At 42.5% G+C, this 22119-nt stretch overlaps 3 protein-coding genes and 1 pseudogene across 4 annotated transcripts; 1 reads left to right on the top strand and 3 right to left on the bottom strand.

Annotated features, from left to right (window-relative positions):
- The window catches only part of LOC111951661 (testican-2-like), a 79821-nt pseudogene extending 75005 nt beyond the window's left edge, over positions 1–4816 (top strand).
- A 2659-nt stretch (positions 4817–7475) lies between these two features.
- Positions 7476–11024, bottom strand: tysnd1 (trypsin like peroxisomal matrix peptidase 1). The gene is made up of 5 exons (XM_023970064.2): positions 10146–11024; positions 9434–10032; positions 8915–9045; positions 8440–8625; positions 7476–8128 (listed from the first exon to the last, which is right to left on the bottom strand). Exons 1-5 carry the CDS (start codon positions 10617–10619, stop codon positions 7926–7928), a joined length of 1593 nt encoding a protein of 530 aa, XP_023825832.1. The 5' UTR covers positions 10620–11024; the 3' UTR covers positions 7476–7925.
- Positions 11025–11559: 535 nt separating this feature from the next.
- On the bottom strand, positions 11560–18431 carry LOC111951826 (small COPII coat GTPase SAR1B). 2 transcript variants are annotated; one of them, XM_023970066.3, is made up of 7 exons: positions 18344–18431; positions 16844–16916; positions 16483–16602; positions 16284–16349; positions 16040–16143; positions 13779–13910; positions 11560–13214 (listed from the first exon to the last, which is right to left on the bottom strand). In XM_023970066.3, exons 2-7 carry the CDS (start codon positions 16899–16901, stop codon positions 13098–13100), a joined length of 597 nt encoding a protein of 198 aa, XP_023825834.1. In that variant the 5' UTR covers positions 16902–16916; positions 18344–18431; the 3' UTR covers positions 11560–13097. The 2 variants fall into 2 exon arrangements, with proteins under 2 accessions (XP_023825834.1, XP_023825833.1); XM_023970065.2 differs by lacking the exon at positions 18344–18431 and adding an exon at positions 17285–17660.
- Positions 18432–18822: 391 nt separating this feature from the next.
- On the bottom strand, positions 18823–20947 carry LOC139022962 (inorganic pyrophosphatase-like). Its single transcript, XM_070434813.1, has 4 exons — positions 20838–20947; positions 19898–19973; positions 19500–19539; positions 18823–19177 (listed from the first exon to the last, which is right to left on the bottom strand). Exons 1-4 carry the CDS (start codon positions 20945–20947, stop codon positions 19146–19148), a joined length of 258 nt encoding a protein of 85 aa, XP_070290914.1. The 3' UTR covers positions 18823–19145.
- Between the last annotated feature and the right edge of the window lie 1172 nt (positions 20948–22119).

The raw sequence follows: 22119 nt of genomic DNA, 5'->3' as shown, positions 1-22119 counted from the left end.
AGCCCCTTGGTGCAGCAGCAGCCCCTTGGTGCAGCAGTAGTATGCTGACCATAGAATATTAGAATTACATTGCCATTCTATTTCTATGGTGCTGTCTACACAGTTATTCCCTTCTATCCTATACCTTCTCAATGAATGGATTTTGTATTCATGGCTTATGACATTTGAAATTGTCTGCAGAAAACAAATGCTGCATACATACAGTATCATTTAAGCTATACTACACTTACACTGACCGTGATTAGGTATGATGGTTGGCCAGAATGTATAGCTTACTGGCTTATGTAAGTCCAATTAAGTATATATGATAACCTAAACACATCATCAATTCAAATGCTTTTTAAATATGTATCTCTTGATTCAAAAGAATGAATGAAGCAAAACCATAATTCACAAATAGCCTGGTTCTCCAACAAAATGATATAAAATAATAAGCACCAAAGAAGGCAAATAACAACAAAAAAAGGACCTTAATGAACAATGCCGTAAGAACCTGGGCAGTGCTATGGTGAGGTGTGCCAGTTTAGACGTACTCTCTGTTCTCATAAGTGTTGCATAGCAGACATTTTCCAGTGTTGTTGAAGGTGGCGATGCCTCTCAGATACTCCTAAAGTGGTTTATTCTGGTAGTCCTCCACGAGTCGCTTCAACTCTTGCTGGCGGCTGCGCCCGCGGGGKAACTTCCGTGGCTATAGAACACCAGCGAGTTCCTGCTCCCTCTGTAGTGACGGCCTATGTTGTTGTAGTTGCKAGGCGTTGAGGAACTGGCAAATTGTGGTTTGTGTCACTGTGGTAAGACGCCCCACAAATGACTGACACCAACCATCCATTTGTGACGTTATTGGTCTTCCCCATGTCCTTCAGGACAGTATCGTAGTAGTTCCACATTTCTGTAATCAAAAGATAGAAACATGTTAGACACCCATTTGCTGTTGTCATCAACCTTGTTGCAATATTCCAGTGCTCTTCTTCGGCTTCTTTGACCCTTTCCCAACGGGCGCCCAATCCATGTGTCCTCAAAGTCAGCCACAAATGTCGACAACGCTGGGTCCTGAAAGACCAGAGTTTCCTCCATCTCCTTTAAACATCTCACCACATCCGTGGACGGGACAAATGCGAGCTTGTGGAGCATCTTGAGGGCAAAGTCGGGGTCGCTGCGGTACTTTGATGCCACCTCAGGACAGCGGGACAGTTGCCGTCTYAAGTGTGGTCCCAGATGGAAGAAGCAACCCCGGTTGCAGACCTCCGGGYCACCTTCTTGAAGGCCTTCACGGGAGCTGCTGGCTCGAAGTCAGTCATGACYGATTCTGGATTCAGATCCGGGTTCAARTCCTTCAGTGCCTGGAATGCACACCTGTATGTCCACACAAAAAAAGAAAATAGTAGGCTGTTAGATTGCATTTTTTTAAATGAACTTAATTTATGCTTTTGAATGCATCACTCACTGGACAAACTTGGGTTCCATTGTAGCTCCTTCTTGGGGACCTCCTCAGAAAGGAAGGACTGCTGAGGAAAAGGGTGATCTATTTGTACAAAATCTTGGGGTTATTAGCATTCCAGTGATTTGCAGGTCTATTGTTGGACTATCAAGATCCAAAACTGCAGTTCCTTSTACAGTCATGTGACAATTAGCTTTTTTCCCTATCTTCTAATACAAACCACTAAATATTTTCTTAAATTATTCAAACCATAGGATAATTAATAGTCTGTAATACAAACACTATTAACTGTAACAGAGTAGGCTATGATAATTTAACATCACAAACAACAACCTGTACCCCGCACATTGACTCGGTACTGATACCCCCTGTATATAGCCTCGTTATTGTTATTTTATTGTGTTACTTTAGTTTATTTAGTAAATCTTCTCTTAACTCTATTTGTTGAACTGCATTGTTGGTTCAGGGCTTGTAAGTAAACATTTCACAGCAAATGTGACAAATAACATTTTATTTGATATATGTATTCTATCTAAAAACGTATGTGTCTATATGTAAAATCCTCTTTGTGTGTGTTAGGCTTGTTTATCCCTAGCTGTAATGAGGATGGATACTACAGGAAGCTGCAGTGTGATCAGGCCAGGGGAGAATGCTGGTGTGTCGACCAACAAGGAGGGGAACTAGCCAGCTCCAGAATCCATGGCAACCCCGACTGTGGTAAGAGACAATCAGGGTTCAATTTCTGAAACCCCCTGGCACACACTCGGTATAGAACCCAACTCACATACTTAGTAGGCTACAGACCACCACACACAATCAGTATTGATACCCATACACAGTCTGTACTCCAACACATAATATATATATTTTTTTACATTTGAGTAATTTAGCAGACGCTCTTATCCAGAACGACTTACAGTAATTCGCAGTGTTGTGTTCGAGATCACCTAAAGCGAGACTGATTCAAGACCAAGACCGGAGCAAATCGAGTCCAAGTCAATATCAAGACTGGGAGGGGGACAAGGGGTCTGAAACCGAATCAAGACCGAGACCAGAACAGTGAGAGTCCAATTCAAGACCATGTTGTCATTTTGTAAAATCCCCACCATAATAAGAGTTCAACATGTCCAGTATTTCTGTGTTCATATTTCAGAACAACATATGGATTATTTAGACATTTCAGAATGGTGAAGAAATGCATGCTGAGGGAAAATAGAGCCACTATTACTAACCCAAACACAGTGGGGAACTATGAGGGCCAACTATGCCTTCAGAGAAAGCTAAGGATTTATAAATAATAATAATAACAATTATCATTTTTATGACATTATTATTTTCAATGACGTTCTGATTTAATCCCTTGTTTTTGTTGGAAAGGGTTAAAACTGAAAAGAAAAAAAGATCCAATCAGGATGTTTCTTTGGTCTTCTCTGGGGAGATAAATCTAGCTAGCTAAGTCAGCCATTGGTTAGGCCATCAGATAGATAGAAGGCATCTGCCATTCAACTGTTTAAGAGCAACATTTTGGAGTGACAGTGGAATAAACCAATCACATTTAGACTTGTAATGGGTGGGACCGTTTTTACAAAAAACATATGGAAACTTCTGCCTTCTCAAAAGCCAACGGGTCGCAGTAGTTCTCCCACGGTCTATCTAGCAATCTTTTGTTGTATACACCTCACACACGTGTTTATGGGCTTTAAAAAAATAAGACACCTGTACCATGTCAGATATAGAGTTGAAATGTATTCCATTTTTAAWTTGCATCCCAATATTACACTTTATATACATCACAGAAGACTGAAATATAACAAAACTGTTTGACATAGAAACACTAGATTTTCATCTGTTTAAAATATATATATATTTATTAATTATGAAATAATATTAATYACATTKCACCCATGAGGCGAAAGAGGGCACTTTTGTTAATTGACTGCAGGAAAGGGTTGTTTCAAATTATCATCTGGTGAGTGGAACTGTGTTTTTTGTAATAATAATGTATAATTTTTTTGCTTTTGCTCAATCTGATTGGGTGGGCCTGGAAGGGCCTGGCTCCCCGGTGGGTGGGACTCATCCTTACCTGATGCAAACAGCTCATGATGGCTTAATTGCACATCACAAATAGCCTACTAACCAAGACTTCGGACCAAACTTTTTCAATACCTGGTTTGCATACACATTATTGCCTGAGACTCCCGAGTGGCGCAGCATCTCAGTGCAAGAGGCGTCACTACAGTCCCTGGTTCYAATCCAGGCAGTATCACAACCGGCTGTGATTGGAAGTCCCATAGGGTGGCGCACAATTGGCCCAGCGTTGTCTGGGTTTGGCCGGGGTAGGCCGTCATTGTAAATAAGAATTTGTTCTRAACTGACTTGCCTAGTTAAATAAAGGTTCAATTAAAAAATGTATAGTTAGCATTTACTGGTAGATATAAGTTGAAACGTCTTTCCCGGCTACCGATGATGTTCTTCTGTGAGCTGCTCCATGCCAAAACCAGTGGTGAGCTGCGCGCTCTTGCTGCCTGCAGATGATATTCCGCTACTTTGTGCATMATTTCTCTATTGTACTACATAATGGCTAATTGGGGCGGCAGGTAGCCTAGTGGTTAAAAGTGTTGGGCCAGTAGCCGAAAGGTCACTGGTTTGAATCCCCAAGCCGACTAGCTGAAAAATCGGTTGATGTGCCCTTGACCAAGGCACTTATCCTCAATTGCTCCTGTAAGTCGCTCTGGATAAGAGCATCTGCTAAATTATGAAAATGAATAAGTCATGCACCTCCACTACTTTGATATGCGTCAGTGGGGATTAAGAAGTGAGTATATGCAGTGCCACATTCAAGTCAGGGATCATTTGCATTCTACAGAACCGCTTGTCGCTGAGAGAAAAGTATTTCAAGATAAAATGGTTGTCTGGCTGGACGGAACCTGCTGTTGATTAGAATGGTTCCTGCGGCAGGGTTCAGAAACAGCCATTAAAACACAGACAAAGTCAAACACATGCCCTTTAGTTCACCTCTCTCTCTCTCTCTCCCTCTCTCCCTCTCTCACTCACTCTTCTCCAGATGAGGCGGTGGCATATTCAGGTGATTTTGGCAGTGGGGTCGGATGGGAGGATGAGGAAGATAAAGAAGCGGAGGAGAATGCAGAGGAGGAGGAAGGAGAGGTGGGAGAGGCAGATGATGAAGGATATATTTGGTGAAGAAAACAATGAAGTCTAGCTAGTCCAACATTACTACCGGAGCATCTCAACTTCTCTCTTACACACACACACACACACACACACACACACACACACACACACACACAAATAATGATCCTGAAAACCTGAAGAGATGGACACAATTGAAAAAACACAGTCAGAACAACACTAAATCAATCTAAGGGAGGGGACGGTGGGGGTTTGAAAGTAGGGGGTTGGAGAAGAGAGATGGGGGTTGAGAGGAGGGGCGGTGGGGGTTGGAGAAGAGGGGGACGGTGGGGGTTGGAGAAGAGGGGACGGTGGGGGGATTGGAGAAGAGAGTGGGGGTTGGAGAAGGAGGAGGTGGGTTGGGGGGGGTTGGAGAAGAGGAGGGTGGGTGGGTTGGAGAGGAGTGGAGTGGTGGTGTGGAGGAAGAGGAGGTGGATGGGGGGGGTTGGAGAGGGAGGGAGGAGGGGGTTGGGTGAGAGGTGGACGGTGGGGTTGGAAGAAGGGAGGGCTTGGGGTTGGAGATAAGGAGATGTGGGGGTTGGAAAGAGGGGTGGGGGGGTTGGAGAAAGGAGAGGTGGGTTGGAGAGAGGGGTGGGGTGGGGGTTGGAGAAGAGGAGGAGTGGGGGGTTGGAGAGGAGAGGGGGGTGTGGGTGGTTGGAGAAGAGGAGTGGGGTTAGAGAGGAGGGGTGGTGGGGGGTTGGGAGGAGGTGGACGGTTGTGGTTGAGAAGAGGAGGTGTGGATGGTGGGAGTTGGAGAGAGGACGGCGGTGGGGGTGGAGAAGAGGTGGGACGTGGGGGGTTTGGAGAGGAGAGGAGGGTGTGGGGGTTGAGAAAGGAGGGTGGTGGGGTTGGGGGGTTGGAGAAAGGAGGGTGGGTGGGGTTGGAGAAGAGGAGGGGTGTGGGGGTTTGAAGAAGGAGGGGTGACAATGTGGGATATCAATAACTAGAAACTGTGGTCTGACAAGGGGGGTTGGAGAAGAGGAGGGGACGGTGGGTGGTTGGAGGGGTGACAATGTGGGATATCAATAACTAGAAACTGTGGTCTGACAAGTCAGGAGATGTGTCCTAAATTCTTGTGAATATGTTTATTTTTTCTGTTGTATGTGCAAGACAACTTTCTCCTGGAGAAGWTTTTAGCAGCTGAACATTTAAAGTTAAAGGCAGGAAGCAGCTGGAGGTTATGTGCTCATGTTAGGAACTGGAGATGCTTTTGGGTGCTAGTCAAAAGTGGCTTCCTACCATTGGCTCCTATCCTTAATTTCCTTCTTTCMCTGCACTGATATGAAAGAACTGGACAGATAAAAGCCCATTTCCTTCAGGCTTTTGCTTACTGTTTTCACCAACCCAGTGCTTTCAAATTAGTGCAGAAGGAGAGGAGATGAGGAATCCACTTTATACTCATTGTATTTCTATTGCATAATTGAACTATCCCCATTCCATCCCGTATGCTTCAGCTCATCTATGACAGTAGTTCTCTGTCTCATCAAGTCTAGTAAAATAAAGTTTCTCACTCTACACTCCTAAATGTGAATAAGTGTGTCTGAAGACAGATTTGCGACTATTATTATTATTAGTCCTGTATTGCTAATGCCTTGAGATACTGGCAGACAGTACTGCTTGATTGACAAGTGTCCATTGTATCATCTGTGGATCAACATTGTGTTTAATAATAAAATACATTGGTTCTATATGGCCCTACCAGGCCACCATACTCCTCTGTCATACAGTCTTCTCCTTAATCTTGGTTTCCCAGAAGTAAAATTCTTGCGAAGTTGTCACTTCCCATTCTCGCCATTTACACGTGAATCTGTCAACGAGCGATTATCCTCTCCTTGGTCTTTTGTCCACTCTGGACTGTTGTGTCCAGCAGTTCAGTTCACTTCCATTCCTCCTAACCTTTTTCTGCAGCTTCTGAGGCTTACATCTATAGGCTAGCAAACAACRGTGGCGCTTTATGTTGTCATAGGTTTAGTATGAGCCTTCAAAGCTTTCTAAACCCTGTTAAACTCTACAGCCGTGCAATGTAATTTTTCAAATGGAAAAGTAATCAATCCCTTTTAATCATATTTCTACCATGATGGAATCCGGGATATAAATTTAAAGGTKATTTCTGAGTAAACCGAAAAATGCGGCGTTCACCGTGAATGCAGTCTATACTAACGCAGGAACATTGCCTTTAAATTGCTATCACGCTGAACTTCCGCAATACGGATTTAGAGCCCTAATAAAGTGTTACCTCAAAGCGTCTACAACAGGTTCAAATACTATTTGAAATCTTTCAAAAACGTTGAATATTTGCTCCAGCCTACCTTGCGTGCCAGACGGACTATTCTATTGGTTCACTGCATCGGGGAAGCTCAATAAAGCTCAGCCAAAGTATTTGCAATTATTTCAAATGGTACTTGAACCCAGGTCTGACATCTATAAACTCCTCTCTCTGAGTGCAAGGGAGAGAATAACAGATGTGTGAAAAGGGGTCTTGACAGCTTTTTCCTCTGAGCTACCCAAAGGGACCAATCAGTCTGTGCAACATCAGATTTCTCCTCCCATCCCGCCTGGCCGGGAGCAACTTCACCAGCTGTAAATCTGACACTTAAGGGGGTCCATGCAATGGTTTTAATTTTATGATGCTTTACTGTAATAGTAGGAATTTATCCTCWAGATGGGTACAGTATGAAAACAGAGAAGATGACATTGTGGAAAACGCTGAAGGTACTAATCTGTAGAGATAGTATCTAAAGCTTTATGTGCTCTCATGCTGTGAAGACTCACTATAGCTCATTTTATAAGATAAGTACCTGTGTGTATGACATTGGGGGGGGGAAACAAAATGGGTCATTATCAATCCTATCATATAAGATCTTTATTGTCCGAGAACAATCAATCTGTTACACAAGAAGGAAGTGTCAGTGGCTCAGACAGTAGTATGAATGAATCATGTATGTACTAAAATCAACCCATTTCAAATACCAGTACTTCAGAGATGGAACGTTAATCAGCTCTGGTCCACTCTTCGTCGTGGTAATCACGTTACCATATCYTGGTGGTATTGTAAGATTGAGGAGAGACAAGACTAGTCTGGCTGACGCGCGACCCACYTGACTACACAGCGAGCTGAGACTCCGGTCAAGGACTTAAAGGCTGGTGTTAGCAAGCCTAAGACATGACGTGATGGTAGATAAACATTCTCACATTTCAAACTGATATTAGTAGCACCTTAAAACAAGGTCATAGAAAAGTGAGAAAGTTATTGCCTGACAGAAGTTAGTCTTTGTAAGTACTCTGTGTGTGTAATTAGTCACAGTTTGCTCTGAGCAGTCTGTAGCCTCCACACCCTCCTGACTCCCTCATCGGTCGTATCCAAGTCCCGGAACACACCAATGTCGCCCTCCTGGGCGTATCTCCGTAGCAACGGTTCCAAGACAGTCATTGGGACACTGAAGTTCAGGTGAGGGTAGGTCACCTTGGCAGAAAAGTCTCTGGTGTTACTGGAAACCAGACCTGGAATACAATAAGGACAATCAGCCATGAGGTTTGGGTTAGAGAGAGAAGGGTCTGAAATGTGGCATTAGACACAGTACTGTTAATGAATGGCTGTCCTGTCATATTTTCTATGGTRAACCAGTGCCCCCCACTGTTAAAAAAACAGTATCACTCTTTKAAAATCTGCAGTTGCAGGCTTCTGTTCCAGCCACAGCTGTTCATCAGGGCCTTGACCCTGAATCAGGTGTTTTAGAGCAGGGCTGGAACTAAAGCCTACAAACCCAGTAGCTCTCCAAGAGTAGGGTTGGCTAACTCCATCCATGGCTTACCTAACAGCTCTCCTGATCCTGCCCGCACCACAGCGCCTCCGCTGGCCCCTGCCTGCACTGCAGCGGTTGTCTGCAGCATGACAGCCTGGCTATGACAGCCGATGGCCCTGGACAGGATGCCACTGGTCAGGGAGGGACCACAACGCTGGCCGAAAGCTCCGTAACCCACCACCACCACGTCCTCACCTACGGACCGACACGAGGAGACATCTCAAACGGCACCCTATCCCCTTCGAGATKATTTCAATATCTCAATCACATTTAGTTTATAAAGCCCTTTTACACCCAAGGTTTTTACAGTAACCCGGCTTAGTAGACCAATCAGAAGCACAATGGCAAGATGAGGTTTCCTCCTTTCAGGCAGTTTTAGAAGAACCAGACTCAGAGGAAAGGCCCATCCTCCACAGGCTGTCCTCTTGTGAAGAAAGAAAGAGTACACATAGTGGAGTTAGTGTGACAGTGACATCATGCCTACCTGGTGTAAARGATGTGGCCAAGCGTGACACGACTACCTCCGGGGGAAGGTGTCTTAGCTGCACCACGGCTACATCATAGGGAGACGATGCCTTGGTGGAGTACAGGACATCACTCACCACGGCATGAAACCTATGGGGAGGAAGAAAGGAATGTAAGTGACAGAGCCTTCACGTTGATCTGTATAATGTTGTGTGGACTACTTTCATCTTCATGCTGGTATGGAATAAATGTTACTTTTTTATGTTTGCCCTGGATTTCTCTTGTATACCAGCTTAAGTGAAACTTGAACCAACAACCCTGTATCTCCCGTACCAGGAAAGACATGACCTCTTGGCAGAGGTTGCACTACACTTGCATACACGGAGCTTCAGCATTAATGAACTTCCTATGAGATGCATACAGAATAGTAACCATTATTGGTGTTGAATCTTCAAAATCACTGAATGTTATGCGAGATGCAGATAGGTCAGGTGAGTAAAATGGCAGCATGGTCCCTGTCATTGGTGTTGAATCTTACCTGTCATTGGTGTTGAATCTCAAGGTGACAACAGGTTTTCCATTGACAACATGTCGACAGGTGACCACCAGGCGAGGACTAACCAGAACCCCAGAGCCCCAGAATTGTCCAGCGTCTACTAAGGCCACTGTGGGGTACATCTGAGTTTCAGTTTCACTCTGTAAGGCTAGAAAGAAGTCTGTGGATTCCTGTATGTGGTGGATCTCTTGGTGTGAATTGCAAATATTCACACACTGTGTGATGTTCCTCAGAATCATCTGGAYCGAGCACACAAGCGTCAGCCCAATCCACTCACTGGCTTTCCAGCACAAGGGGGACACYATCAAACCGACGAGGAGCGGTCGGTCTCCGTGGGGCACAAAAAGCCCCCCTCCCTCTGTACCGGGCAGGCAGCGGGCATCAGTGAGAATGAGAGCGTTACCTTCCCCGGACAGGTTACTGATGATACCCTTGCTTAGTGTGCCCATGAAGAGATCGGGGCAGAAGGCACCGAAGGGAGAGCCGCAGGCGAGGACCGCGCATCCTTTCCGGAGAGTGGAGCTGGTCGCCCATGGTATGGTTCCAACGTTGATGTTTGACGCTTTGGCCAAGGCTGGTACCTTTGTTGTTGTTGTATGAAAAGACAAAATACAGATTTATACTATCAGCATTAAATGGTAAGAATGAAAATACTGTAAAGAAAACACATGACTACAAGCGGGTTACACATTACCTTGAGTACAGCAAACCAGCTCAGAAACTCTGAATTCCTAACCATCTCTCCATCATCATCCTCCTCCCCACCGTAAAAACTCCACTTATCAGACGCTTTGAAGATCTTCTCGAAAGCACTCTTGAACTCCAAACAGTTGGCGAGCATCAGCAGCTGTGCTGTCGCTTGGTGCTGATGCCGCGAGGTGCTGTTGCTCTCCGCGACGGTGCATGCGCATTGGTTTGTGTCCAAATCTCGCTGTTCATGGAAGTTTAGGCTAATTTTGAGTTTTCCACTGAAACTGTCTGGTAGCAGGAACCGGTGATCTGAAGAGAAAGCGTCCTTGTCATTCATAAAGCGAGAAAAMATAAGACCATTGCAGAGCACGAGACTAGTCTGTGAGTTCAGGATGACTCCACTACAGCTTACAGGTTTCTGATCGGAAAAATACTCAGACACCGTGACCACGCAACACATTTTTTCTGTCGACTCCATTTCGTTGTCAGTAGCTGGGGTGTAAAACGAGAGTTTCTATTGGTCAAATGCAGGTAGGTCTCTCCCCGTGTCGTTCCGTTTAAGACACGTTTTGCAAAAGAATAGGCGTAATAAATACACCCCCTGGATAACTAGCTAACATGAACTTTGTGCCAATGAAGCTAATCGACTTCCACCTACCAGGAAAAAAAGTGAGTTTAAAAGTACGACAACATATTCAAYAACCTTATGATGCTGATGGCGTTGCAGAATGACATCCAGAAATATCTATCATATCCTATCATCCAACAGGCAAAATATATATGATTACTAATTTAACACAAACAAACAATATTATTACGATCTCGACCTTGTTGATGTGCACGCTAKTTCCGAATCTCCTCTCATTGGACCAGAAGGAAAAGGGGGTGTAATGATAGCTTGAATCGTTACGTGATTGGCTTTCGCTTCTCCAGCTGTTTCTGGTTTCATTGGCTAGTGCTTGGTGGTCTACTGTCACGAGCGTCAACTCAGAATAATGCTGCGTATAACAACAGATGAATAGCTACGGAAACAACCAATGTTGCCAAATTAATTGCTTTACTGTTTGCCAAATCTACATGATAAAGATGTGTAATTTTGCGCCGTCCAGAACTATATAGGCCGTCATTGTAATATGAATTTGTTCTTAATTGACTTGCCTAGTAAAGTAAAAATAGTATAGTGTGCACCTGTTATGAAACAGTGTCGGTCCTGTCCCTGACTGTATGACAAATTTCAAAGTTTGTCCAGTAACATTTCATACTATAGGAAAGGAATAACTTAGTGGGCAGTATTAGACCATCATTGAGGCAATTCCAATATCATAAATTGTAGTCCAAGGAGAACCAACAGTAAATGTGTCATAGATCATGGATTGTAGAACATAAAATGCAAAAAAAATAAAAATCACTGTGTAATGGATTGTCCAAAATATTTATTTTGATAAGAGGGCATGCAGAATAATTTCACATTATTTACAAAAAGGATAAAAAAGTACCCTCTATCTATTGCACTCACATATATTGTGTATTTCCTACAAAGCCTATATTCTTCAGTACTACAAGTACCCTCATATTATAGCTATTAGCAGCCAATAATCACCAAGTACTTATTTTACAGTAACAAAAACCATCGATACAGTAGGTACGTACTGGTAGTTGAAATGACATACATCGTCTGTGACTGACAACGTGGTTGTAYTAAAACCCTGGTATTACAAAATACTGRACCTTTGTATTACAAACAAGCATTAATAAATAAAAAGTGATAATGCACTTATAGTCACATTCATYGCATCAGTTGGTAGTGATTCAACTTGAATTGATCGATCAAAAACATTCATTTGACAACTTTGTCCTCATTGGTAAAATACTCCAGCTGTGCTTGATTGAGCTTGCCTGTTGCAATGGAACSAACAGAAAAGTCCCAGAAGTACAAAGTGTTTGAAATATTTCGAATAGTATTTGAACCCAGGCCTATATTACGTGGAAGGCAACATCAGCAATGGCGAAAAGACAACGCGGAACTGTTACACCAATAAGCACTCCTCTGTAATCAAATGCCACCGATTGAAAAATAAACCAGGGTTACGAACTGGTTCAAAGCGATGGCATGTCCTACCCTATAAGTGTAGAGGTAACGTTGCCGAACATAGAGGGGATTCCCTAACTAACTTAATCATATTAATAAGAATAATATGGTTTGACAGACATGAGGTATCCTTCAAAATGTTCACCACCAGTAAGTAACTGATAATATATAATTGAAAACTACGAAATGTGTAAACTACGAAATGTGTAAACTACYAAATGTGTAAACTATGAAATCTTGGGTTTGCAGGTTGACACTTGGCTTAGACAAGGAAGTTTGAATTCACTACATAGGGCTCAGACTACCAATTATCAATGGGTTCAACTGTTAGAGGGTTATCAAACAATCACTAGGCCTGCATATTTCAATTAGCGCAGTGTTTCCCAAACAGCACATATTTTTATTGTAGCCCCAAACAAACAAACCAGAATTGATTCAACTTGTCAATTTATCATCAAGCCCTCTGAGTTGAATGAGGTGTGCTTATCCGGMGCTACAACGAAAAATACTGAAAGTTTAACAATAAAAGTACATTTTTATTAGAAATATATTTACTTACTGAGGGCACACTCAAATGCAAAAATTACAATAAATATAGAATGCTAGCAGTTGATAGCTTTTCCAGCAGGTAGATGTGTGAGGCCTGTACTCTTGTACTCCCCATCTACAAAACAGTTGATAAACAAATACTCTTCCTTTTCACACTACTGAGCCTTGCTGGCCTGCATTACACATCAATCATAGTTACTGGAACCATGCTGGAAAGGACAATTAGAAAACAAATGATGTAGCCCACCCAGTAAGGTTCAGGTTAGCTCTATCGTGTGAATCAGGCAAAAAAGAAATAAGATGGGAGTGATATATAGATCAGTCAATGTACTGTGAGAGCCAGCGGAAACCATCTCCATATCCCTGTCTCTTCAGAACACTGCACATGAAGATCTCCATGGGCCTCAGGTTCAGCTCCTTCAGTGACACATTACCCTGAACAGAGAAACACACGCAGACAGAAGAGACAAGTAAAGATGAACCTCCATTCCAACCTTTTCCTTTGCGTTGCAGTGAATGCGAGACTACAGAGTTAGCAWAATAAACTACCATAATTAAGTGGATGCTAACTGTACTTTAAATATAKATTTGTCATCCCAATCTAGTCATTGTCAAGACTAGACCCCTCTGCCTAACTCTGTAGGCCACCACCTTGAATTGGTTTCATCGGATGTCAGTTTCTCTGGAGGCTGCTGCTTTAGAGGGTAAACCATGTGGGGTGCATTTAACAGTAAGCCTCTCTCCTCCTGCAGGTTGGCATTTATTGTAATGAATCTTGATCTGGAGGCAGCTCTGCAGAGTCATCACTAGCTATCACAGCCACAACGTTATCAAACCTAATCCTAACCTTAAATTAAGACTAGAAAGCACATTTTTGTTTTCATMAATTTTTACTATGTTGCCAATTTTGACTTTGCAGCTGGGCCATCTAACGGAAATCTCTCAGTTCTGCCTCCAGGGGAAGAATCGTGACAAACATCGACCTGCTCTCCTCCCTACCTTTCCAGTAGTGTGTCCAATGAGCCCGAACATCCCTCTGAGTGCGTCTTCACTGATGGCTTCTGGACGGTCGATCTTATTCCCCAGGATAAGTACAGGCACGTTGGAGATGGTGTCGTCTGTTAACAGCGCCTGGAAAGAGAGTGTAGAGTGCCAGTTTAATGCCCCGCTCATCAGTGAAAAGCAATGGTGTATTGGTTAGCATTTAGCCATACAATATCTACTGGMTGTAGGATAGGCTGCTTATTTACAGTTTTTCCCAATGGTTAACACACGTTTGCTGAAACTAAATCTCAGGTACACAAAACTCTAACCACAAAACAGTTAGCCATCTTCTCCAAACCCRACAGACATCTTGCWAAATGAAACACAGCAATCAAAATCATGTAATCCCTGCTCAAAATGAAACTGCATACAAATGAGACACACACACATCAAATTAATCTAATTTAGTGACAACCAAGATCACACCAATGTGACATATTCAAAACAATACTATCAGAACCTATTTCAGTGTAAAGACTTAAGTTTTTGTAGTTATATTGTTTGTGTTTACTCAAACAAGAAAGGAACACAAATGCAGGATGCGGGCTATGGTTGATAAGCTCACTCTGATGTTATGAAAGATGGCAGGGTTTTCAATCATCTGTTGTTGGATTTCCCACAGTCTTTTAGCATTATTTTCAACTACCATTTGCACAATGGCAGCCTCCTTTTAGTCTGTAAATAGACCCGTTCTACCAACGTGGTGTTCGTCTTTCAGTTCTTGATAATGGAATTTATATGTTTAAATTAATGATTAGAATATTCCACCCTGAAACCATATAATTGTATGAAATTGATTAGAATCATAAAATTATATTCTGATGATGTGTGTAGTTTTAGTCAGAATTAGGTTAAAACAATGTATCTGTATAGTGGAAACACCCAGACTGTCTGAGCAAGGCGTAGCTCAGGATTTGAACTTGTATGGGGGGGGAGGGGGGCCGAGGAAAGATACCGAGAACAGTTAGACTGTGTTTGAACCCACCTGGCAGGAACTGAGAAAACTTAGGAGGACAGGGAGGATTTCTCAAGGTTTCCCTAATCTCGGGGGAATGGAACAGCCGGCTTGATAGTGATAAACAGTGGATACAACTCACCTACTGTTCGTGTGTATGTATGTGCGTATGATATCTACTGTTTGTGTGGAAGTATGTGCGCCGCTARAAAATTGATGTCTTTGTATTGTGGACTTCAGAGTGCTCTCGTGAATAAACATTTGACTATTGTAGGCTGGGCCTCTGTCTGTTTTCATTTCAACCAGTATCTTACAAATTCTGGGTTACAGACTGAGTAGTTAATTGAAGTTCAGTTTATGAACATTGAGAACATAATTCTCTTAACAGTTCTACAAAAACAAAATTGCATACAGTACAGTAAACACTACAGTAATACAGTATACAAGATAAACATGTTACAAAGTAGTATTGCTCCCAATTTCATACATACTGTAATACATGAAACATTTACTTTGTTTCCCCTTTCAGTATGTATTGAAATCTACAGTCTTTACTGWGCTTTATGTTGTACTACTGTCAAGTAGTAAAAGTAGTAGATCCAATGTCTGCAGTACATACTGTACCTATTCTCATTTTGAAACATCCAGATGATGGATGCTACGGTGAAGCGGCTCAGATTGGGCTGCACTCTCTGCCCAGCCTCTCTCAAGGTCAAACCATGGTCGACCACATGGTCCACCACAGTCGCCAGAATTTCATCAGATATTACTCTCTTTGTTCTTAGTCTACCTCCATCTCCACCTCCACCTCCACCTCTCTCTGCCAAGTTTGCTTCCATTATTCTCCAAACACAGGAGTACTCACCTGTGGCCTTTTCATCCATACCTAAAGGTCTGATTGCAAYGTGAACATTTAGTGTTCGCACATGTGAAGAGTGAATGTGATCAATTGGTAATTTACCGTAGCTTGTTGAACAGTGTTGCTTTTCAWTTGCACACAGGAGATTTTATTTGTGAAGATTGTGCCAAAGGTAGAGAATTGTGTGTTGTGTTTGSCCAAATGTTTGTTATAGAATTGCAATCTGAGTGTAAAGCAAAACATGCCAGTAGTATTGCAGATTTGGTGTATAGTTCTGCTAAATGAGTTACAGGTTTGGTTCATTGTGCCTCATGGGKCAGTTTTAGTGTGTAAACAATTGGGAAAAACTGTAATACTACTATTTGTATTCTTTGTGGAATTGTTTGGCGATGACTTACGTACATCCAGTTCAATTTTGGCTTCTTGTAGTCTCTCATGGTCTGCCGAATCCACCATGTAGACTATACCATTTATAGCTGGGAGGTAGTTCTTCCAGATTCTCCTGGCTGTGAGTGAAAATCAAAGCAGTTTCATTGTTCACAAGTGACCTGTCACTGCCACTTAAGCCTCAGTATCACCTGAAGGTTTCAAGACTTAACCATTAGAGAAAGCACAGTGTGCATACAGTTTGAGTTCTAATGTGTACCTTGTGTGTGACCACCAAGATCAAATGTTGTGAATGTCATCCCAGCAATGGTCAGCTCTTCTGATGCTGTTGGACAGAGGCAGACAAATAGACTAGTTGAGGAACCACCAGATAAGGGTCATTCGATGAGCACACTTAAGACAACAACAGACAGCCATAAGTAAGTAAGCAAGGTGTCTGAACATCCTCCATGTCTTACTGGGGTGTAGTGTTGGCACATGCTGTCCCAGTCGGTCATCTCTGAGCATGTGCAGTAGCGTTGTTTTCCCAGCATTGTCCAAACCAAGGAACACCAGCTTCCCAGACTTCTTATATAAACCTAGAGGGAGAGACAAGAATAGAGACAGTTTATTTACCACCAGATGTAATGTAGTAAAATATGCTGATGAAAKTATGACATGGGATTGAATACCGGATCTGACCATATTATGAAACAASGCAGTTATTGGTAGAGCATGAGTGTCAAAATACAGGTACACTCAGAAATAAAGTCTCAATCTTCAGTAAGTAATTCATTTTTCTCCAGTAGTTAGTTTTAATGGTTTACATTTTAACTGTACCTAGTAACTGCAGCACACCACTGAGGCCTCTGTAGATCCAGTTAAATATAAAGGACATGTCTGTTGTCTTCACCTGAAACAGAATGGTTAGAGGTTTTAAAACAGCTTTTTTCCTGCAATCTAGAGCCATGATCATTATGCGTAATTCTATGCCGAAAACATATGCATATTTTTTTTTTTACATATCTCAGCACAGTCTTGATGGTTCTGGTGGTTCTTTTTTTTAGGAAACTAAATATGCARCTCTGCTAAAATCTGGGTAACAGATTGAAAGGAATGAGTATGAAATAAGTGTAACAGAGAATACCCTCCACACACATGATAAAATACAATTTTGTAGTGAAAATCACAAATCACACAGCGCAATAGACCTAGTCATGGCTATTTAACCTCCAATACTGAAGCTCATTTGTTCAAACTTTTTTCCCAACCCCGGATTACCTCTTTGGTATGTGTAAACTGCTCCGAGTTGTTGTGCCAAGGCGAGAAAAGTGAAGGAAAATAATAAATCCACCACAAACTGTAGGTTGGCAACTGTAGCCCGTTCACACTAACAGGGAGCTGGCTAACTGATCGAGAGGTATTCATGTCTCCAGAGACCCGACCTGGGAACCCCAGGGTCCAAAATTCCAACTTTTCCCTCTGGTCTGGGTCAGGTCTCATGTCTATTTAATGACAACTGATAGACTTGAGTGGACCCGACCACGGCTCTGCATAGCTTATAGCATATTTATTTTACGCTAATAAAGGTTCATTTATTGACTTATAGAAGGCTTAGCCAACATATAAAGATCTATTTGTTAACCAGAAGAGTAACTTGGCTGATAAACATGATTTGTTTTGTCAATCGGGTCTAGGTCTGGTTGTCGTCAGGTCCGGGTSAGATTGTCCTCGGTCATTTCAGGTCCAACTTTTTGGACACGAGAAGACCTCTAAACTGATCATAGTACTCAGACTATTTTTATGAACAAGTTGTGGCTACAGATGACATTTGATACGTCAGGGGCTGCCATGGCGCACCTGTCACTTTCTTGACWGTGTCTACTAACTTGCTGTGTGAATATTATAAAAGTGACCTTACAGGAATGCAAAAACGAATTCAAGAGTTAACCTATAGCTGCCCAGCTATGATAAAATACACGGTTATTGAGTAAGATTGGTAATTTTATTGACTAAAGACGTGCTATACATTATAACTGAAATTGTTACAATGGAACTGGCTAATTACACAGTATCCTAGCTATAKTGTTGTTGACACCATATTGCAATTCGGTCTGTGACTGAAAAGTTGCAACATCAGAGTTGCTGAATTAAACATCAATATGAAGTTAAACAACAAACCGAGTAGGCTAGGCTGAATAGTTCGCAATTAAAACAGCCCACTCCCAAATGATGAAACTCAAAACATGCTAGCCTGATTTTATGATAAACAAATYTCTACTAGATATTGATTTTCATGTAACTATGTAACTACTGAAGGTAAACATTTCAACCATTTACCTTGTGTCAGTGGTTCTAACACTCCGTACTGTTACTTTTGGTCCAGGCTTTCTCCGTGGATGACAGGTCTAAATTTGACAGTTCACCGGAAATGCGTAAGAACTGTGTCAAAATACGATCCCATACATTTCTGTAATTAGATTCTGAGACAAAGAACTCAATCTCAAATGAAAACACAGTTGATATTTTTCAAATAGAAAAATACACATGCCATCTCGAATGAGAATTTATAGTCGCACGCACAACCATGTAGGGAATTACATAATTCGGAAGCCCGCTGTGCTATAGAAAATTGCCGCTAGATGGCAATATTGTGTATTTCAACATCAGTACAGTATGCGACTGTTCTAGCAAAGTGTAACCAAATCAACCCTCATCTACATAATATGTCAGCTGGGTAACAGAGTAGAACTTTCTACAAAAGGTTGTCAACAAAGACCCAAATAAAATATTGAAATTAAACAAAATGATCATAGACATTTTTTCAACAGAAAAAGCTTTATTAAAAGACGATTGAGATGATCCTGGCATACAGTGCATGAGTAGCTATAGCTAGCACACTACCAGTGCCAGCTGTTGGACAGCACATCTCCAATGAGACCTTTGTTAAATAACAGGGAAAATGCATTTCCTAAGACATGATTTCATTTCTCTTTTTGTTCTTCTATCTCCTCTCATCTTCCGAGTGTGGAGAAGATAGTCTATTGTTTCTCAGTCAGACCCACAACCATCGACTATTATCTTCAAGTATGCTAGCTAAACAGATGAGACACTTCTGGTCCATTGAGTCTCCTTCGCAAAGTTACTTCTTCTCATAGTAGAACCATTTATCCACTGGAAATAGAAAAGCAAAAAAATATATAATCACATCATTAGATGTGTACAGGGTCAATTCCATTTCAATTCAGGCAGTTAACTGAAATTGCAATTKTCCCCACTGAGGTAAAATGTAATTGGAATCTTAGCTTACTTCCTGAATAGCAATGGAATTGACTGTCCTAAAAGAAAATATGTGTGTACAACCATGCAATCCTTCCTTATCATTCCAGGTTGGTCATAAAAGTGGGATTTTTACAATACGTCAATTAACCATCTGATAGTCAAGGCAGGGACTTACTTTTCACAATCTTAAGGTAAAATTTATTTTAAGACTTACCTGAGCAGGGGATATGATCTTCAGTTCCACAAGGGCTTGTCTAAAAAATAAAAAAATCCCCKAAAATACTAGCATTAATAAATACATCATTGGATGGTCTGACTGAGAAAAGTGTAAAGATGTATGCCAGACATGTTTGACAACACCAGAGGTTTGTAGGCAGCATGTATGTGTAGAATATTACAATCCCTGCAATGCACTTTGAATTGAAGTACTGACCCCATCAACAGAAGCAAGTTTCATCCTTGAATTGCTCTATTTTATTTGAATAGCTACWGACCGTAGTACTAACCGCAGTACTGACCGCTGCAATTAAGAGCACAGCATATAAAAGGAGACAGTTCTGAGCTGACCCTGAAGTTCTAGAACATAGTCATAAAGAAGCAGGAAGTACTGACCCTGCCTACGACAGCCTTGGCCTCGTCCGTAGAGCAGCAGAAGGGGCTGTCTCCCACCGACACACACGTGTTTTTACTGCAGGATGGGAGGAAACATCAGTCAGATATGAATTCATTCTCTAATACTGTATTCAGATGAAGGGGTTAAACCAAGGCCTCATACCTTTTAAAGTGTTAATAAATTGTTATGATAAACTGTAAGGTCTCCTCTTCTAGGAGACCTCTGTGTGTGTATTAACACCTGTTCTGAGTGTTGTGCCCTTCAGACACAATCAGAAGGCAGAAACCACCTACGTTCATACTCCTCCTGTCTGGGCCCCACCTGGCTATCTGAGGTTCTGAGAATATGACTGGTTTTCTGAGAAGGCTGCCGCAGGCCTGATGAAAACACGCCACCTGTCAGAAGATGCTTGGGACTCGTTCGACCTTGTTATGACCTATACTTGTGATGAAAGGTTTCGGTCAAACCCACTTCTGAGCTTTTAATTGCTGACAAGATGGTTGCTGCTGTCAGGGGGAGGTTAGATTTATTAAAATGCTGTTGCCAGGGAAACTCACACAGGGTCGACTGGGAGCGACTATATGAGTTACAGGATGTCTTAGACATTTTGCAGAACCTGGGGAGAGCTATCATATACTGTACTCTGTACCAACTTCTGCCTACAATTGTATTACTAAAGGAGAATTTTAATACTTAAACAAAGAGTCCGTGTTTCCTTTCCATTCCATTACATCAAACAAGTTTTTGCTTGTTGCTGTACTCAAACAGAAGTCAAATAAAYTTTCACAAATTAAGCGGCAGGGTCTACATGTTAGAATTACAGATTGGGCCTTTAAGAATGACTTCTCAGTAATGATATTAAAATGATGGGACTGTAATAAACACCAGTTTTAGAGGTACTGTACTGTAAAAGGATTGTACATTGTGTTCTCTCCTCACCAGTTGAGTCCTCCAGCATTGGTCTTTTCAGAGATAAGTGCCTTCCAGAAGCCATGGGGCTGCTCTTGATTGTCCTCCCAATTGGCAAAAGTCCTGCCAAGGGAAAGCATACAGACCGAGCAGAGGCTGTTGTCAGGGTAAGGAAACATACAGACAGAGCAGAGGCTGTTGTCAAGGGTAAGGAAACATACAGACAGAGCAGAGGCTGTTGTCAGGGTAAAGACATACAGACCGAGGCAGAGGCTGTTGTCAGGGTAAGGAAACATACAGACCGAGCAGAGGCTGTTGTCAGGGTAAGAAACATACAGACCGAGCAGAGGCTGTTGTCAGGGTAAGGAAACATACAGACCGAGCAGAGGCTGTTGTCAGGGTAAAGAAACATACAGACAGAGCAGAGGCTGTTGTCAGGGTAAGAAACATACAGACGAGCAGAGGCTGTTTGTCAGGGTAAAGAACATAAAGACCAAGCAGAGGCTGTAGTCAGGGTAAAGAAACATACAGACGAGCAGAGGCTGTTGTCCAGGGTAAGGAAACATACAGACCGAGAGCAGAGGTGTTGTCAGGGTTAAAGAACATACAGACAGAGGCAGAGGCTGTTGTCAGGGTAAGGAAACATACAGACAGAGCAGAGGCTGTTGTCAGGGTAAGGAAACATACAGACCGAGCAGAGGCTGTTGTCAGGGTAAGGAAACATACAGACAGAGCAGAGGCTGTTGTCAGGGTAAGGAAACATACAGACGAGCAGAGGCTGTTGTCAGGGTAAGGAAACATACAGACAGAGCAGAGGCTGTTGTCAGGGTAAAGAAACACATACAGACCGAGCAGAGGCTGTTGTCAGGGTAAGGAAACATACAGACCGAGCAGAGGCTGTTGTCAGGGTAAGGAAACATACAGACAGAGCAGAGGCTGTTGTCAGGGTAAGAAACATACAGACCAGAGCAGAGGCTGTTTGTCAGGGTAAGGAAACATACAGACAGAGCAGAGGCTGTTGTCAGGGTAAAGAAACATACAGACAGAGCAGAGGCTGTTGTCAGGGTAAAGAAACATACAGACCGAGCAGAGGCTGTTGTCAGGGTAGGAAACATACAGACCGAGCAGAGGCTGTTGTCAGGGAAAGAAACTTACAGACGAGAGCAGAGGCTGTTGTCAGGTAAACGAAAACATACAGACGCAGCAAGAGCTGGCTTGAAGGCTAAAGGACAACATACAGATCTCGAGCAGAGGCTGTTGTCAGGGTAAAGAAACATACAGACCGGGAGGCAGAGGGTGTTGAGGTCAAGAG

The sequence above is a fragment of the Salvelinus sp. IW2-2015 genome, linkage group LG25 (assembly GCF_002910315.2).
Source record: "Salvelinus sp. IW2-2015 linkage group LG25, ASM291031v2, whole genome shotgun sequence".
Classification (NCBI taxonomy): Eukaryota; Metazoa; Chordata; class Actinopteri; order Salmoniformes; family Salmonidae; genus Salvelinus; species Salvelinus sp. IW2-2015.
This window is presented reverse-complemented; position numbering and strand designations above follow the sequence as displayed.

What these genes read in the sequence shown, in the direction of transcription:
- LOC111951826 (XM_023970065.2), bottom strand. Translation starts at nt 17,506, where the DNA reads ATGAGACCTGACCCAGACCAGAGGGAAAAGTTGGAATTTTGGACCCTG. An exon ending in AGTTTACACATACCAAAGAG is followed by an intron (nt 16,917 to 17,284) that starts GTAATCCGGGGT and finishes ATTCTGTTTCAG; the next exon opens with GTGAAGACAACAGACATGTC. An exon ending in TCTTGGTGGTCACACACAAG is followed by an intron (nt 16,144 to 16,283) that starts GTACACATTAGA and finishes TTTCACTCACAG; the next exon opens with CCAGGAGAATCTGGAAGAAC.
- LOC139022962 (XM_070434813.1), bottom strand. Translation starts at nt 20,947, where the DNA reads ATGCTTTCCCTTGGCAGGACTTTTGCCAATTGGGAGGACAATCAAGAG. An exon ending in AATGCTGGAGGACTCAACTG is followed by an intron (nt 19,974 to 20,837) that starts GTGAGGAGAGAA and finishes CCCATCCTGCAG; the next exon opens with TAAAAACACGTGTGTGTCGG. An exon ending in CCAAGGCTGTCGTAGGCAGG is followed by an intron (nt 19,540 to 19,897) that starts GTCAGTACTTCC and finishes TTTATTTTTTAG; the next exon opens with ACAAGCCCTTGTGGAACTGA.